The 17,170-nt window shown below is 41.7% G+C and overlaps 2 protein-coding genes across 2 annotated transcripts in view; both read right to left on the bottom strand.

Moving 5' to 3' along the window:
• Window positions 1-3,235, bottom strand: part of LOC139415056 (prolyl 3-hydroxylase 2-like) — a 99,102-nt gene extending 95,867 nt beyond the window's left edge. Inside the window, exon 1 of the mRNA XM_071162820.1 lies at window positions 2,582-3,235. Coding sequence (XP_071018921.1) covers window positions 2,582-3,001 — 420 coding nt within the window. The 5' untranslated portion in view covers window positions 3,002-3,235. The remainder of the gene's footprint in view (window positions 1-2,581) is intronic.
• An 8,290-nt stretch (window positions 3,236-11,525) lies between these two features.
• LOC139415047 (claudin-1-like) lies at window positions 11,526-14,556 on the bottom strand. Its single transcript, XM_071162808.1, has 4 exons — window positions 14,052-14,556; window positions 13,509-13,673; window positions 13,153-13,243; window positions 11,526-12,538 (listed from the first exon to the last, which is right to left on the bottom strand). The coding sequence occupies exons 1-4, from the start codon at window positions 14,269-14,271 to the stop codon at window positions 12,361-12,363; spliced, it is 654 nt and encodes a 217-aa protein (XP_071018909.1). The 5' UTR covers window positions 14,272-14,556; the 3' UTR covers window positions 11,526-12,360.
• Window positions 14,557-17,170: the final 2,614 nt, after the last annotated feature.

The following is a 17,170-nucleotide window of genomic DNA, read 5'->3' as shown; positions in this document are numbered from 1 at the left end:
CGTCAGAAGGAGGAGCGGGCCCTACTGTCAGAAGGAGGAGCGGGCCCTACCGTCAGAAGGAGGAGCGGGCCCTATCGTCAGAAGGAGGAGCGGGCCCTACCGTCAGAAGAAGGAGCGGGCCCTACCGTCAGAAGAAGGAGCGGGCCCTACCGTCAGAAGAAGGAGCGGGCCCTACTGTCAGAAGAAGGAGCGGGCCCTACTGTCAGAAGAAGGAGCGGGCCCTACTGTCAGAAGAAGGAGCGGGCCCTACTGTCAGAAGAAGGAGCGGGCCCTACTGTCAGAAGAAGGAGCGGGCCCTACTGTCAGAAGAAGGAGCGGGCCCTACTGTCAGAAGAAGGAGCGGGCCCTACTGTCAGAAGAAGGAGCGGGCCCTACTGTCAGAAGAAGGAGCAGGCCCTTCTGTCAGAAGAAGGAGCAGGCCCTACTGTCAGAAGAAGGAGCAGGCCCTACTGTCAGAAGAAGGAGCGGGCCCTACTGTCAGAAGAAGGAGCGGGCCCTACTGTCAGAAGAAGGAGCGGGCCCTAATGTCAGAAGAAGGAGCAGGCCCTACTGTCAGAAGGAGCAGGCCCTACTGTCAGAAGAAGGAGCAGGCCCTACTGTCAGAAGAAGGAGCAGGCCCTACTGTCAGAAGAAGGAGCGGGCCCTACTGTCAGAAGAAGGAGCGGGCCCTACTGTCAGAAGAAGGAGCGGGCCCTAATGTCAGAAGAAGGAGCAGGCCCTACTGTCAGAAGAAGGAGCAGGCCCTACTGTCAGAAGAAGGAGCGGGCCCTAATGTCAGAAGAAGAAGCGGGCCCTAATGTCAGAAGAAGGAGCAGGCCCTACTGTCAGAAGAAGGAGCAGGCCCTAATGTCAGAAGAAGGAGCAGGCCCTACTGTCAGAAGAAGGAGCAGGCCCTACTGTCAGAAGAAGGAGCAGGCCCTACTGTCAGAAGAAGGAGCGGGCCCTACTGTCAGAAGAAGGAGCGGGCCCTAATGTCAGAAGAAGGAGCGGGCCCTACTGTCAGAAGAAGGAGCGGGCCCTACTGTCAGAAGAAGGAGCGGGCCCTACTGTCAGAAGGAGGACCAACGGTGGAAAAACATTTTTAAAAGTGACATGCCCTCATAAAACTGGTTATAACTCCACTCCAGTTCTGTTTGTGATATTAAGATTCTAACAAGCACAGTGTGTTATGTAGACTTATTTAGGACAAGTCAATGAAGTAAGGGGGCTTGACTTTTTAAATGGCAGAGTAATAACAACTATAAAATCATGACCAGTGAAAATGACTGCTTTAGCAGTTCTAGTGTTAAAGAGGAGAGGTGAGCGGTGAACTTCTTCACAGTTCATATAGATCTTGATCAAATAGATGTGATGTTGTTGGTGCTTTAGAGATGGGAATAATTCACTATTTTTGAAATGTTGTTAGGCAGGCATATACATGTTTGTGTTTTTAGACAGTCCAATGTCAAATCTGGATTTGAGGGGCACCACCATGTAATCCAGGCTGTATCACATCAGGCCGTGATTGGGAGTCCCATAGGGCAGCAAACAATTGGCCCAGGGTCGTTGGGGTTTGGCCAGGGTAGGTGTCATTGTAAATAAGAATTTGTTCTTAACCAACTTGCATAGTTAAATAAATACAAATATAAGTAATCAGATACCAGTGTAGTAGTGTCTGTGTAATGGGCTGGTTGGTTATCGAGGAGTAACTGGCAGCCAAAGCAAACACATACACACACTTCTGTGGCTGCTGCCAGCTGTTGGCATGACACCGGCACACCATCAGGCCATAAAAAAAAGAGTCAATGGGCAAGACAGAAGAGTTAAATGCCTAACGGGGTATGGTAGTAGGTGCCAGGAACTGAGTGTCAAGAACGGCAACACTGCTGGGTTTTTCACGCTCAACAGTTTCCCGTATGTATCAAGAATGGTCCACCACCCAAAGGAAATTCTCTGATGGAGAACAAGTTCACCGATGTGTGTACCTGTTTCGATTCAATGGCAGAGGTATTGTCTGGAAAACGTTATGAATGAATGCAGGGAGAGACATAGTGGGGGAGGTGCTATCACAATTCCATAACCTGCGGTGTGTGTTGGCCTACTATGGATGTGCATGCGTATGTGAGAAAGTCGTGCTAGCTTTAGAGAAATAGTACGTTTTGTGAAGATGCTTCATATAACTGAAGGAAATTACCCTCTTAGTGTCGGACCTGTGCTACTATAGCCCGTTGTGTTATATTTACGCTAGTAATTGGAGACAGTAGGGATGGGGAAAGACAAAGTTTCACTCAAGTCCCCTAAATGATTTGCAACAAAACTGATACAGTAGGCTAGATCAGATATAGTTGAGCGTAACAGTGTGTCTTTTCTCCCGTCGCTACGGAAAGGACAACACTGTAACACAGCCAACAGCTCACCGGGTAGAGACGGCGTCACGTTGCTCAGCAGCAGCAACAGCTGGGTGAGAATACAGCTGCGCAAGAGTTTATTGCAGTGGCCTGTGTAGGACGCCGAATGATGCACTGTAGCCTAATAAAGATGACTAATATAATAAATAACTACATCAAAAGTTGTTGGTGAGATGTACTAAAATATATTTTACCTTCTGATAAGCCAACTGAAGATAGTTGTACGGGATTCGTCTGTGGAAATCCTGGATGACATCCTCGCTGATTTTGTGCATGGACTGTGTTCCAACTTTTTCCTCAATGCACTCGTTCTGACAATAGGATCTTCGGAGAACCACGTCAAAGAACTGCAGGTCCATGGAGGCGGAATCAAACGGGTGCTGGTTCTGGCATCTCAGCCGACATCGGACTTTAGTCTGGCGGACTTCTGCGTAGCTTCTGAGCGCACTCTCCATGTGTCGCACCACATCTTTATAGTCTTTTCTGTAAAATGCTTCGACGGCGTTGTTGTATAAAAGGTCGTAGGGCTCCAACGAACCATATGAAGAAGACAACAACAGCGCTTGAAGAGCAATCGACAAGATACTACCAATGGAAAAATGCACAACATCCATCTTCGGCGTTAGTTATCTTTTTCCACGCGCACCAGTTTGCACAAGCTCCTCGGTTTTGTGATAAAATTACCAGGGCAGCTTGCGGAGTCCAGATAGAAGATGTGATAGTCACGTGGTAGGCTAAACGTTGAAAAAGGTTTGCTTCCCATTCAATGAGTCTTTTGGCAGATGTTCCGGACGGTAATGGCGGGGTGTAAATGGGACTACTTCAGTCAAGGAAACATTTTCTGTAATGACCCCCCCACTCTCGCTCCACTAACTCCGACCCCTCTGCGATTAAATCAATGGTGACATCTCACTGAGTTCTTACGATATTAGCAGTCATTTGACACAATTGTAAAGTTACTAGACTAAGCTTTATGAATTGCCCGATGGCACTACATGAAATAACTATTTTATCATAGCAACAATCAGCCTAAATCTATAGGCTACTTCACAACAAAACATATAAAACCTAACTGGATGTAGCCTACTGTTTAGTGTCAACATGTATATCTAGAATATGTACTAGTAACACACGGGATACAGTAACTACTGTTCAGTTTCAGCGTTTTCTAGTACTGTTGAATAAGGCTACGCTACAGGTCTACCTTCTAGTCTATATTTTCCTACAAATACACAAGTTTGGCGACACAATGTTAAATGGGACTATTTTCATTCCCTGTTTTCCTTTAACCAAACATGTTCTGAGATCGAAGAATGGCTAGAGTGGAACAACGCCACGGTACCTCAGATCTTCTCGAGTAACAAGCTCTGAAAATGTTCAATCACTGTACATTGTCTCCCTCTACTGGGGCCAATACTCTTTCTAGTACTTTCTGCAGAGCTTCGTTACTTGCCCCTATGGCATATACAGGTAAATGCCAAAATAAATAAAACAAGGAAATATATTGAAAGCAGGTGCTTGCACAGGTGTGATTCCTGAGTTAATTAACATCCCAACATGCTTAGGGTCAATAACCAGTTGCCCATTATGTTGGTTACAATGGCTAGAAGAAGATATCTCAGTGACTTTGAAAGAGGGGTTTTAAAAGAGCATAGGGGGTTTAAAGGCTTGTGTGTGTGTGTTTCTGCCCTTGTGGGTACCATAAGTCCTCATAAGGATAGTAAAACAAGGAAAATTGGGAGACATTTGAGGAAAAATGCTATTTTAGGCTTAGAGGTTAGGTTTAGGGTTACAATTGGGGTTAGGATTAAGGGGTTAAGGTTAGGGTTAGGGTTAGGGAAAATAGGATTTTGGATGGAAATCAATTCCTTGGTCCCTACAAGGATAGCAATACAAAAAAAAAAAGTATCAGTCACCACAACTAAGACCAATTGAACACTTATGGGAGATTCTGGAGCGGTGTCTGAGACAGTGTTTTCCACCACCATCAACAAAACACCAAATGATGGAGTTTCTTATAGAAGACTTCCAGACACTTGAAGCTGTTCTGGTGGCTCGTGGTGGTCCAACGCCCTATAAAGACACTTTATGTTGGTGTTTCCTTTATTTTGGCAGTTACCTGTATATCAGCAATATTTTATTCCAGGGATCATCAACTAGATACAGCCGTGGGCCGATTTTGAGGTGATGGTTAGGGGGCCGGACCATAATTACAAATCATTTGTAGATTGCAAATTGACCGCAAGAGGCCCAAACAGACTAAAACATAATCCTTTCAAACCTTGCTTAAATTTGTATACGATCACATATACAGTGGGGCAAAAAAAAGTATTTAGTCAGCCACCAATTGTGCAAGTTCTCCCACTTAAAAAGATGAGAGAGGCCTGTAATTTTCATCATAGGTACACTTTAACTATGACAGACAAAATGAGAAAAAAAATCCAGAAAATCACATTTTAGGATTTTTTATTTATTTATTTGCAAATAATGGTGGATGGCTCTCACAGACCTGTAACTTCTTCTTTAAGAGGCTCCTCTGTCCTCCACTCGTTACCTGTATTAATGGCACCTGTTTGAACTTCTTATCAGTATAAAAGACACCTGTCCACAACCTCAAACAGTCACACGCCAAACTCCACTATGGCCAAGACCAAAGAGCTGTCAAATCACCCACCTGCCTGTTGGGGAACCCGGCTTTTTTCCTTTCAACAACAAGATCTTAAGACAGCATACAGTATCTATGAATCAATATTTTGGATGGGGAAGAATAACTATTTGTATACCACAATATGAGCCATATGGATTGTGATATTAACTGTCCCATGTCCCACCTGTTGGTAACTCATTAAAGCATTGAGTGCCCTCATTGGGGAACATGCAAGTGATCCATCAAATTCTTACTCTATGGATGATTAGCTAACTCATGAATACAATTGCAGCCTTTGTAATTACAATCCTCGACCTGCCAGCTAACCCAACTGTTGCTGAAGGAATGAATGCTGTTATTTTATTTTTTTTAACCTTTTTTTAACTAGGCAAGTCAGTTAAGAACAAATTCTTATTTTCAATGACAGCCTAGGAACAGTGGGTTAACTGCCTGTTCAGGGGCAGAACGAAAGATTTGTACCTTGTCAGCTCGGGGATTTGAACTTGCAACCTTACGGTTACTAGTCCAACGCTCTAACCACCCCAGTAGAGGGCACTCAATGCTTTTAAACAGTGAAAATTATATGGCCCACCACTACGTGAACATCGGTTTAGTAAGCCAGCAATTAGGTCATCTTTGCACAACAGTTAACTTTCTCAGTAGATTACCAATAACTGTAGGCACCTCTGTCAATGTAAACATGTGTTTGGCACTGTGGTGAACCATAATGTGTCTAGCCAATACCCTTCAAAACAGGTATTATCTGACTCTAGATATAATGAGCAACAACAACAAATCGGCAAGGCATCATATTACTCTCCAGTCAAAAATAAATAAATTATTGTTTGGATAACTTTCAAAAGTCGGCAACTCCTCTGAGCTCGGGGGCCGAAAGCATGTTTTGGCAAAGGGATGAGATTTACGATTTTACTATTCCACATTTTGGTGTGCGCCATGGAGACAATCTGTATCTCTCATTAATAATAAACCCCCACACAAGGCTGATATAAATGTGTCCCAAATGGCACCCTATTCCCTACATAGTGCACTATTTCTGACCAGAGCCCTATGAGCCCTGGCAAAAGTAGTGCTCTATATACTAAAGGGAATATATACACTACCGTTTAAAAGTTTGGGGTCACTTAGAAATGTCCTTGTTTTTGAAAGAAAAGCACATTTGTTGTCCATTAAAATAACATCAAATTGATCAGAAACACAGTGTAGACATTGTTAATGTTGTAAATGACTATTGAAGCTAGAAACGGGTGATTTTTTTGTGGAATATCTACATAGGCCCATTACCAGAAACCATCACTCCTGTGTTCCAATGGCACGTTGTGTTAGCTAATCCAAATTTATTATTTTAAAAGGCTAATTGATCATTTGAAAACCCTTTTGCAATTATGTTAGCAAAGCTGAAAACTGTTGTGCTAATTAAAGAAGCAATAAAACTGGCCTTCTTTAGACTAGTTGAGTATCTGGAGCATCAGCATGTGTGGGTTCAAATACAGGCTCAAAATGGCCAGAAACAAAGACTTTCTTCTGAAACTTGTCAGGCTATTCTTGGTCTCAGAAGTGAAGTCTATTCCATGCGAGAAATTGCCAAGAAACTGAAGATCTCGTACAACGCTGTGTACTGCTCCCAGTACAGAACAGCGCAAATGGGCTCTAGTTCTTCTCAAGTTCCTCTGTCCAGTGTCTGTCTTCTTTTTCCCATCTTAATCTTTTCTTTTTATTGGCCAGTCTGAGATATGGATTTTTCTTTGCAACCCTGACTGGAAGGCCATCATCCCGGAGTCACCTCTTCACTGTTGACGTTGAGACGGGTGTTTTGCGGGTACTATTTAATGGAGCTGCCAGTTGAGGACTTGTGAGGCATCTGTTTCTCAAACTAGACACTAATGTACTTGCGCTAATGTCCTCTTGTTCAGTTGTGCACCGGGACCTCCCTCTCCTCTTTCTATTCTGTTTAGAGACAGTTTGCGCTGCTCTGTGAAGTGAGTAGTACACAGCGTTTGCCAAGAAAGTGAATTTTGATGTGGAGAATCTGTTTAAGGGTAAAATTGACTCCAACCAAACACGATGTAAGCTTTCTAAGACAGAGAGGGATGCAGTTGAATCATTGTCCAAAAATGAACAGATTGTGGTTAAAAAAAAACAGACAAAGGTGGTGCTACAGTAGTGTGGAGTAAAGACAAATATGTGACAGAAGCCTACCGTCAATTAGACAATGATGAATTCTACCAATCTCTTACCTTCAACCAGTCATTAGCAGTAAGACCAGTCATTAGTGGTAATGAAAGTCTGACAGAACCCATCTCTAAGTACATTGATTACTTTATTAAGCCTTTTCTGACGTCACTCCCAGCCCATCTTCAAGATACCACAGATGTGTTAAGGAATTGAACAATATAGGTACAGCTTCCTTTTTAGTCCCCATGGATGTGGAGAGTCTCTATACACCACCATTGAGCATGAACAAGGTTTGGCAGCTATGCACCATTTCTTGAGAACCCGACCTGAGACTGAGATGCCTCCTACAGAATTCATTGTCTCACTGCCTGAATGGACACTTAATTATAACATCTTTATCTTTCAGGACCGTATTTCTAAACAGGTCAAAGGGTGTGCCATGGGAGCTACAGACCTTCCTACGCTGGTTTGTACTTGGATAAACGGGTTCAGCGCCTCCTGTACTCCCTGTTCACCCTTGACTGCGTGGCCATGCATGTCTCCAACTCAATCATCAAGTTTGCAGGCGACACAACCGTGGTAAGGGGATTACCAACAATGACAAGACAGACTATGGGGAGGAGGTGATGGCCCTGACGGAGTGGTGCCAGGAAAATAACCTCTCCCTCAGGTTTTACTGGTAAAGGCGTAGGAGGCTTCCCCGACTATTTATTTGGCTGGTACGGACGTGGTACCAGACCATAACGCCTTACTTTCACTTTTGCGCCAACTCGTAATGAATGTTTCCTGTCATATTTTCACCCTTTCTGTTTTGATATTGTTAATAAAATGCACTTGGTACAAAGGGAGTGGGCAGCAACACTTAGGATAAAGATTAGTTTTTCACTCACTTTACATTGACATCTTTAGTAATTTAAGTGTTCAGTGCCTTGCTCAAGGGCACATTGACAAATGTTACTTGCCACCCTACTTCTCCCAACATGAACTTTTGATCAGCACTAAGAACCTTTGGTATCTTGTACGAGCATTTGAATCAGTAAGGATGTTGTGATTAACTTCAAGGTTCTCCCAGAGCATTATTATAGGGATAATCCAGAATGGATGGATCTGGACCCATAGAGATAAATTATTTTGTAACCCATTGATATTGAACATGCATACATGTACAGTATGAATCTCTATGCCTGGACCTAATATTAAAATAACCTAATGGACTACACAGAACCATTATTTCCTATGCATACCACCATCTCATTGTGTCCTATCCCTGCTTCTCGGTCAGAGGTTAAGGTCTGGACAATTCTCGGACCTACAGTAGATATGCTAATTCTAGACTTACGGGAGAATGGGGAGTGTGCTTCCCATCCGTTCTGAGTAGGAAGCCATTTCTGTTTGTTTCGTTACTAGGTACACAGTAGTAATACAAGTGAATGTGTTATGTTTTAGGCCTATGCTCTACTCCTCCCCTACAACCCATCTCATAATGAAACTGTGGTGAGGCAGGAGTTCATGTAATTCCTGTCTTTCTGAAGAATCGCTTATCTAGCCAGCCACCTTAGTATAATAACATTACGCAATGTAGCTGCCAGTAAAAAGTTGACCTTCCGGGCAGTGGGTAGGCAAGAGAGGAAGAGGATGAAGATCCATGGGATATCCTGAGTGACTGGAATACGGTAAAAAAATATATATTAAGAAAGTTGAAGGCATCTCCCAAAAAGGACACAACAACAGAAGTGCTAATGCATAGGTGCTCTTTTATTAATTATAATGTTTTTTTTTAGTTTAACTGAAATACTGTATTTGGCGTAGTTTGAACAGGCTTCCAACTCTAGTCATTACAGCCTTTGTCTCAATTGCACATCCAAAGAGAGGTTTGACAAAAGCATTTATATTGGAATAGCATTTAGTTGACTATGACATCTGAAAACCTTAACACTTTTGTGTTAATTTTGTCCTTGCCACAAAAGCCACACTGGTGTCAGATTTGGACTAATGCATTACATCATGTCTCATTATGCACTAGCTAGGTTTAATAAGAGAGATATGGGGGTACTGGTTTCTATCTTATGTACACTGATTTATAGTGAGCGTCAACTGGAGATGTCCCTATCGACTCCACTCCCCTGCCTCCTCTCCTTTGCATCATGCACACATCACTACTAATAGGATCCTTACTGAAGCCTGCATGTGGTCCTTGCCTTGACCCTGTCACAGACCAACCAGACCAGAGTAAAAACAGTGCTGGTGTCTCACATCATGTCAGATCGTTGTAATGTATGTGGAAGTACAGTGTTTGAAGGTAAACGATGGCTAACCAACCTGGCTATTCTGATTTCAAAATATACTAGCACACTGGATTGAATTAGTTGTCATCTAGAATGGGATATTTTTGGCATTGTAAACAAATTGACTAAACCAACTGAAATTCTTAAACTGTACATCTTGGGTCTTTCCGGCAAGTCTAGTTAAATTAGACTACAAACACGACTTTTCATGGACAAATAGACAAGATAAAAAAGTTACATTGATCCACCCCTTTAAGGTTAGGGTTCCCGCTCGGCTATATTTCCATGTTACAGCGCTTGTTTCCGGCAAACTACCTGTGCTAATTAGCTATCTGCTATCTCCGAACACCTGTGTGTAAATGGAAGACAGCCGCCACAAATGTGTTGTCACTGAGAAATACTGTAGTCTGTAATCAATCAAATTCAATCAAATGTATTTATAAAGCCCTTCTTACATCAGCTGATGTCACAAAGTGCTGTACAGAAACCCAGTCTAAACCCCCACACAGCAAGCAATGCAGGTGCAGAAGCACCTAACTGTGTTAAAACCAGTAAAACTGTGTGTATTTTGAATTTGTGAAATTATTTTGATGTGATATGAAAGTAAAGGGATTTTTGTTTCTAGAACTGTAACACAATGGAGAATCGATTCACGTTTAGATGGAGTGTTTGGCTGTTTTGGCTTCCAGAGCCAATTCACCTTTAAACAGAACATGTAAGGTCCTTGAACTAAAAGGAGAAACGTTAGGCTCCTCTAGTCCATTACTAGGCTTCTCCTGGCAACATTAATACATTTATGAAATAACCTGGCATCTCATTAGGCCTTTTCATTTATATTACAAATCCCACACGGAGACATAAAGGACCTTCATATAGTGTGAAACAACAGAACAGAACTAGTCAGACAGAAGAACCATCCACTCTTTCAGTTTATGGAAAGAATACACCCACAGACAACATAGAAATAAGGTAATGTCTATTGGTGCATTTTACCATACAAGAGCAGTTTAACCCCTAGTTAGTGTCCAGCAAATTACATGAAATAATGATCTTATCATTGTGTGATGTGTGTGTGAAAAGAACTGGCTTAGTGTGATTTGGTTTCAATACACATTGTTTCAAATGGCATGAGAAACATGGGCCTACTGTCACATGACAAACAACTGACAGGTTGTTCACTGAAAGGACCAGGAATCAGTAGTGTTTCTGAGTGTTTTATTGAAACTGCCTTAAATAGACTCTGCCCTAAAATGGACGCCAAGTGCGGATCGTTTCAGTTCTCGCCTGTTACATGTGTATGGGATTTCCAATAGCTAACCCTGGTCATGGAGAGAGAGAAATGCAGACATTTGATGATTTGCAAAAGCATTTGATGCTGATGCAAGTACAGTATTATGTTTTAATTTTACAACTGATTATTATACACTGAGTGGACGAAATATTTGGACCACATGCTCTTTCCATGACATAGCCTGACCAGGTGAAAGCTATGAGCCCTTATTGATGGCACCTGTTAAATCCACTTCAATCAGTGTAGGTGAAGGGTAGGAGACAGATTAAATAAGGATTGTTAAGCCTTGAGACAATTGAGACATGGATAGTGTATGTGTGCCATTCAGAGGGTGAATGGGCAATACCAATATTGAAGTGCCTTTGAACAGGCTATGGTAGTAGGTTATAAGTGCCTTTGAACGGGGTATGGTAGTAGGTTATAAGTGCCTTTGAACGGGGTATGGTAGTAGGTTATAAGTGCCTTTGAACAGGCTATGGTAGTAGGTTATAAGTGTCTTTGAACAGGGTATGGTAGTAGGTTATAAGTGCCTTTGAACGGGGGATGGTAGTAGGTTATAAGTGCCTTTGAACGGGGGATGGTAGTAGGTTATAAGTGTCTTTGAACGGGGTATGGTAGTAGGTTATAGAAACCTGAAAGAGTCAAATAGAAGAAAAGCAAGAGAAAATATAAAAAGTACATAATTTGAAGGCTGTAAAACACAACACACATTCAGTAGTATCTTTATCTAATGAAGTATCTTTATGCAAATTCATCTTGATAATAATAACAGCAGATTTATGACAAGTTTACCATATATAGCACATGATCAAGTACTAAATTAAGGGAATATTGCAGTACAGTAGACTCTAAAGTGCACGTTTCAAATGTACAAATTTGAAGAAATTTGAAGAAATAAAGTTTCTTGTCATGTGCAATCTGTGCCATAGGTCAACCATACATTCCCTTGGTGAAAAGTGAAAATCATTTAAATGGAAGGTGTATTCTAATCTGTTGGCCGCAACAGAACACAATCAGACACAGTTCAATCAAGCTGATATTTATGGAAGCTTACTCTGCAGTAGAGTCGCATAGTTCCAGTAACATTACCAGAATTCCTAGCTTTCCCAGAAGCCCTTGTTAGGGGATTCCAGATTTCCTGCTTATTCCCATCTGTACATTTTGAGAGTCATAGGAATACTACTCTGCAGCACTGTACATTGGTGATGGTATATAATGAAATGGTAGCTACATTGGCGATATTTGAAAATTCCTTTAGTGGAGGCACTTGACATGAGGTTGAAAACAGAGATATGGCAGGTGTTGCACATCATGACCACAGCCAACCGTCTTCACACATCCAAACACAATTCATTAGAAAAATACTTTCATGGAGCACACAGACCTCCCAAATGAACTCTCACAATCATAATGTAGGCGAGTCACACACAGTAGAGTACTTGAGTAACTACACATATTCTGCTCTACTGTAGTCCTTCAGTGTGAGTAGTAGGCTCTCTGGTTTAAGCCTCAACGAATTGAGCTTCTTAGGGCGTCCTCTAGGCATAGTGTGGCCCATTAAACATAGTGGGTGCCAGGCCTGGTGCCAGGAATGACTTTGGGTTGGGTGAAGGATGAGACTGAGCGTGAGCCCTGGGGACAACTCCACAGATACCTGCAGCCCAGGAGAAATCCGCCCACCACAGAGCAGATACCAGCACCCCAGCTCACCAGCACAGCGTTGCCAAACTCAAACCTATCGGTTTAAAAAAGAAACACAAAATAACACACCCAGTCAACACCACAGAATGTAGTCCACATCAGCCGCAAAACACAGATTATAAACTGGGTGGTTTGAGCCCTGAATTCTGATTGGCTGACAGCCGTGGTATATCAGACCGTATACCACGGGTCTGACAAATGTATTTTTACTGCTCTAATTACGGTGGTAACCAGTTTATAACAGCAGTAAGGCTCCTCGGGGGGTTGTGGTATATAGCCAATATACCACGGCTAAGGGCTGTATCTAGACACTCCACAATGCGTTGCGTCGTGCCTAAGAACAGCCCTTAGCCGTGGTATATTGGACATACACTAGACCCCCTCGTCCCTTATTGCTTAAATAAACTATGTGTAGAATTCAAAATTTAAATAACAATTTTACATAAATTGCACTACAGCCAGGTGTAGTTTCTTAGCTTGTACAACAAATTGCACCCTATTCCCTATTTTGTCCCCTTCTTTTGACTAGATCCACCCTATGGGTCCTTGGTCAAAAGTAGTGCATTCATAAGACTCAGCCTAAAGACTATTACAATTCTTAACACATAGAGTTGTGGATGATTCTGCTACCGTGCTACTCGACAGTACCTGTTATGTAAGGAAGTAGGTGAGTCTGAGAATACAAAGGACCGGATGATGGCGTTGGCAAACCAGGAGGTTACAGATATGGCCAGAACACCTACAGAGAAGAGCAATATTAGAACATCTTATTACACACTATTTCATATCAGCTTCTCTCACTCAACCTAGAGTTAAAACTATCAGCATTTTCAGTGGTAAAAGCAGCATTATGGGCTATGGTACAGAGCTGTACGCTAAACCACAGAGTTATGTAGTATCAGATGGGACCATTTTTTGGCATTTCACAATGTAGCATTTACTGTTCAGAGCTAAATCAATAAAAACAACTTTCATTACTGATATGATAATGTAGCCGACTGTACCTGCAATGATGAAGAGGAATCCTCCAACAATGGCTACTCTATCCTTCTGCTTTTCATCCTCCTCCAGGCACCGAGTGCATCTCATCCCCAGCGTGGCTACCAGCACCCCAATGGCTGACAACAGGACACTGAGGATCATCACCACTCGGGTGGTCAGAATCTCCGCTATACGCACAGGGCAAATGTCAAAGGCCAACGCATACTCTCAACACTCAGTCGGACATACACTAAGATTGAATATGGCTACATTGAACACATCCATATCAAAGTCACAAGTCAGTGTGAAACTTACTGAGAGAAAGAACATAGACACTGGAACAGTGTGTGAACAAGTATGATTTGTAATAATAAATGGTTGTAGTCATCTGTTTCAATTATCAACATGTATTGTGTATTATTAGGCTTATTTGTATATTTTCATTGTAATCGGACATCAACAAGTAGCCTACCATTATATTAAGCTATATTGTGCCTGCTCTGAAGGTGAGTGACCACTAGTGATCGAATAGTGGGTGATGATGGCAGACACTAAGGAAAACTTACCTGGCAGGTGAAAGAGTGACTTGTAATTGACGCACATCGTGTGTCTTGTGGCGTCGACGGTGCATGACATCCATAAGCCCAGGTACGTTTCCTTTGATGTTACCGTGCTCTCTGTGTAAGAGTGCCTTTTCCACTCCACCATAGTGGTGGCAATCACTGAGCCAACAAGACCGATCAAAGCAAGAGCATAACCGGGAAGTTGAACCGCAGAGCTCGTCATGGTATTCCGATGATATGGTATGGTAGAGATGATGTTTGATAATAAAGGCTACTAAAATGGGAGTTGATGAAAAATAGACAAAATACATGAACAGTGGAAAATCTAATCTTTAAATTGTTGAAATGTCCTTGATTCTCAATGTCTGTTTAATCTATTGAAGCAAACCGAACTCCGTTAAAGTTTAATTCCTGCCGCGTTGTGGACCGTTATCTCGTACTCTCAGCATTGCGCCTGTGTTCAGTGAGTAGTGCATCCACTCTTGGCTATTTAAACCGTCTGCGGGACAATTCTCGAGCGCATACTAGTGGTTATACATAGATCGATTTCTATGAAAAGCTCATCACTTTCTCATAATGGGTGTGATAGTCTTTTCCTCTATCATTCATGCCGTTTAATTATTTTTTAAAGAACTACGTGAAAATCAACTGAGACAAATTTATTCCACGGCACAAAACTAAAGCTGTGATGTTTATTAATCTGCTATAGTCACTCACATCCTACTTGTGATAATTGTGTTTTATACATTTCATTACAATATATTCACATTAGATGGCCTTCCACAAAATTCATATTTATATGCTTATGACATAGTCTGAGCTGTTAAATGAGTTTGCTTATCATTCCTTTTTTCCAACCCATATGAAAATCAAACCCTTGGTGATTTTTCCCCAGTTTGACACAAAATCTAAACCAGTTTTAAATCCAACCAATGCAGTTGATTTTAGGCCTATGTAATGGGCTTACATTTTCAGGATTGTCAGGTTTTGTATGCAATTTGTATTTAAAACTAACGTAAAATCACCCCATTCCATACAAATGTGCGCAGACGAGGCTACAAAGAAAACTAATGGGACTGTAGCGACTGTGTTGACGTCAACATCGGGGGTGTGAATTAGGTTTCTGTTAAAGCGTTGATCGACATGGTAATGGATCTATAGTATTGGAGAAAAGTTGAAAAAACTGACTCTCCGTTACATCTTGACATGTCATGTCGTAACGTACAGCACGCATAAAGTATTTCTGTCTTACAATCTCTCTCCAACAGGTGTAGCACTTCTATCATCCTTTAAAAACAAGAAATGGACAATGACAGGGGTAAGGGGGGATACCTAGTAATTTTTTTCTCATCATTGCATGTGATCATCATTCTCAAAGCCACTGTTTACTTCTAAGATCACTTTAGCACCGTTATTCAAATTCGACACAAACCTTCAAATAGGTATGTAATGACACAATATATAAACTATTTATAGTGTTTTATTTACATTTTAGAGGCGATAAGATGATGTTGGACAGACCGAGTGAAAAAAGCTATTTTCCCACACAACATCTCTCCTTCTCACTATCACGCATTAGTTTCGCTTCCCCACCCGCCATTTAAAAAAAGACCCGACGGGGCTCATTGCCTTCTTGAATTATGCAGAAATGGGCAGCGTTTAGGTCATGTAATTGATAATGCTGGAAAGGGGAGAAATTGTGCTTTACAATGGTATTGACATTACAGTTGATCTGGAAGTATGACGTTTTTGGGGCGCTAAAATAAGGGCAATTGTACGGACCCAGGCGATGTATGAGTTTACGTGAGTTTACGTTAGCCATGTTTACTGTATTTAAATGTTTCACAAACACATACTAAACACAGTTTATGTTTACATACAATGCATTCGGAAAGTATTCAGACCCCTTGACTTTTTCCATATTTTGTTACGTTACAGCCTTATTCTAAAATGTATTAAATCGTCTCCCCACCCTCATCAATCTACACACAATACCCCATAATGACATAGCAAAAACCTTCTGTAATTAATTTTTTCAAAATTGTATATATATATATATATATATATATACATACAGTGCCTTGCGAAAGTATTCGGCCCCCTTGAACTTTGCGACCTTTTGCCACATTTCAGGCTTCAAACATAAAGATATAAAACTGTATTTTTTTGTGAAGAATCAACAACAAGTGGGACACAATCATGAAGTGGAACGACATTTATTGGATATTTCAAACTTTTTTAACAATTCAAAAACTGAAAAATTGGGCGTGCAAAATTATTCAGCCCCTTTACTTTCAGTGCAGCAAACTCTCTCCAGAAGTTCCGTGAGGATCTCTGAATGATCCAATGTTGACCTAAATGACTAATGATGATAAATACAATCCACCTGTGTGTAATCAAGTCTCCGTATAAATGCACCTGCACTCTGATAGTCTCAGAGGTCCGTTAAAAGCGCAGAGAGCATCATGAAGAACAAGGAACACACCAGGCAGGTCCGAGATACTGTTGTGAAGAAGTTTAAAGCCGGATTTGGATACAAAAAGATTTCCCAAGCTTTAAACATCCCAAGGAGCACTGTGCAAGCGATAATATTGAAATGGAATGAGTATCAGACCACTGCAAATCTACCAAGACCTGGCCGTCCCTCTAAACTTTCAGCTCATACAAGGAGAAGACTGATCAGAGATGCAGCCAAGAGGCCCATGATCACTCTGGATGAACTGCAGAGATCTACAGCTGAGGTGGGAGACTCTGTCCATAGGACAACAATCAGTCATATATTGCACAAATCTGGCCTTTATGGAAGAGTGTCAAGAAGAAAGCCATTTCTTAAAGATATCCATAAAAAGTGTTGTTTAAAGTTTGCCACAAGCCACCTGGGAGACACACCAAACATGTGGAAGAAGGTGCTCTGGTCAGATGAAACCAAAATTGAACTTTTTGGCAACAATGCAAAACGTTATGTTTGGCGTAAAAGCAACACAGCTCATCACCATGAACACACCATCCCCACTGTCAAACATGGTGGTGGCAGCATCATGGTTTGGGCCTGCTTTTCTTCAGCAGGGACAGGGAAGATGGTTAAAATTGATGGGAAGATGGATGGAGCCAAATACAGGACC

Source organism: Oncorhynchus clarkii, chromosome 1 (assembly GCF_045791955.1).
Source record: "Oncorhynchus clarkii lewisi isolate Uvic-CL-2024 chromosome 1, UVic_Ocla_1.0, whole genome shotgun sequence".
NCBI lineage: Eukaryota > Metazoa > Chordata > Actinopteri > Salmoniformes > Salmonidae > Oncorhynchus > Oncorhynchus clarkii.
Note: the sequence above shows the minus strand (reverse complement) of the source record. Positions and strands in the feature narration are given on the sequence as shown.

Bases quoted from the DNA above. Each gene is read 5' to 3' on its own strand.
- LOC139415047 (XM_071162808.1), bottom strand. From the start codon at position 14,271: ATGACGAGCTCTGCGGTTCAACTTCCCGGTTATGCTCTTGCTTTGATC. The intron at 13,244-13,508 runs GTACAGTCGGCT...TCTTCTCTGTAG, and splicing joins ATTCCTCTTCATCATTGCAG to GTGTTCTGGCCATATCTGTA. The intron at 12,539-13,152 runs GTACTGTCGAGT...TTAAACCGATAG, and splicing joins CCTACTTCCTTACATAACAG to GTTTGAGTTTGGCAACGCTG.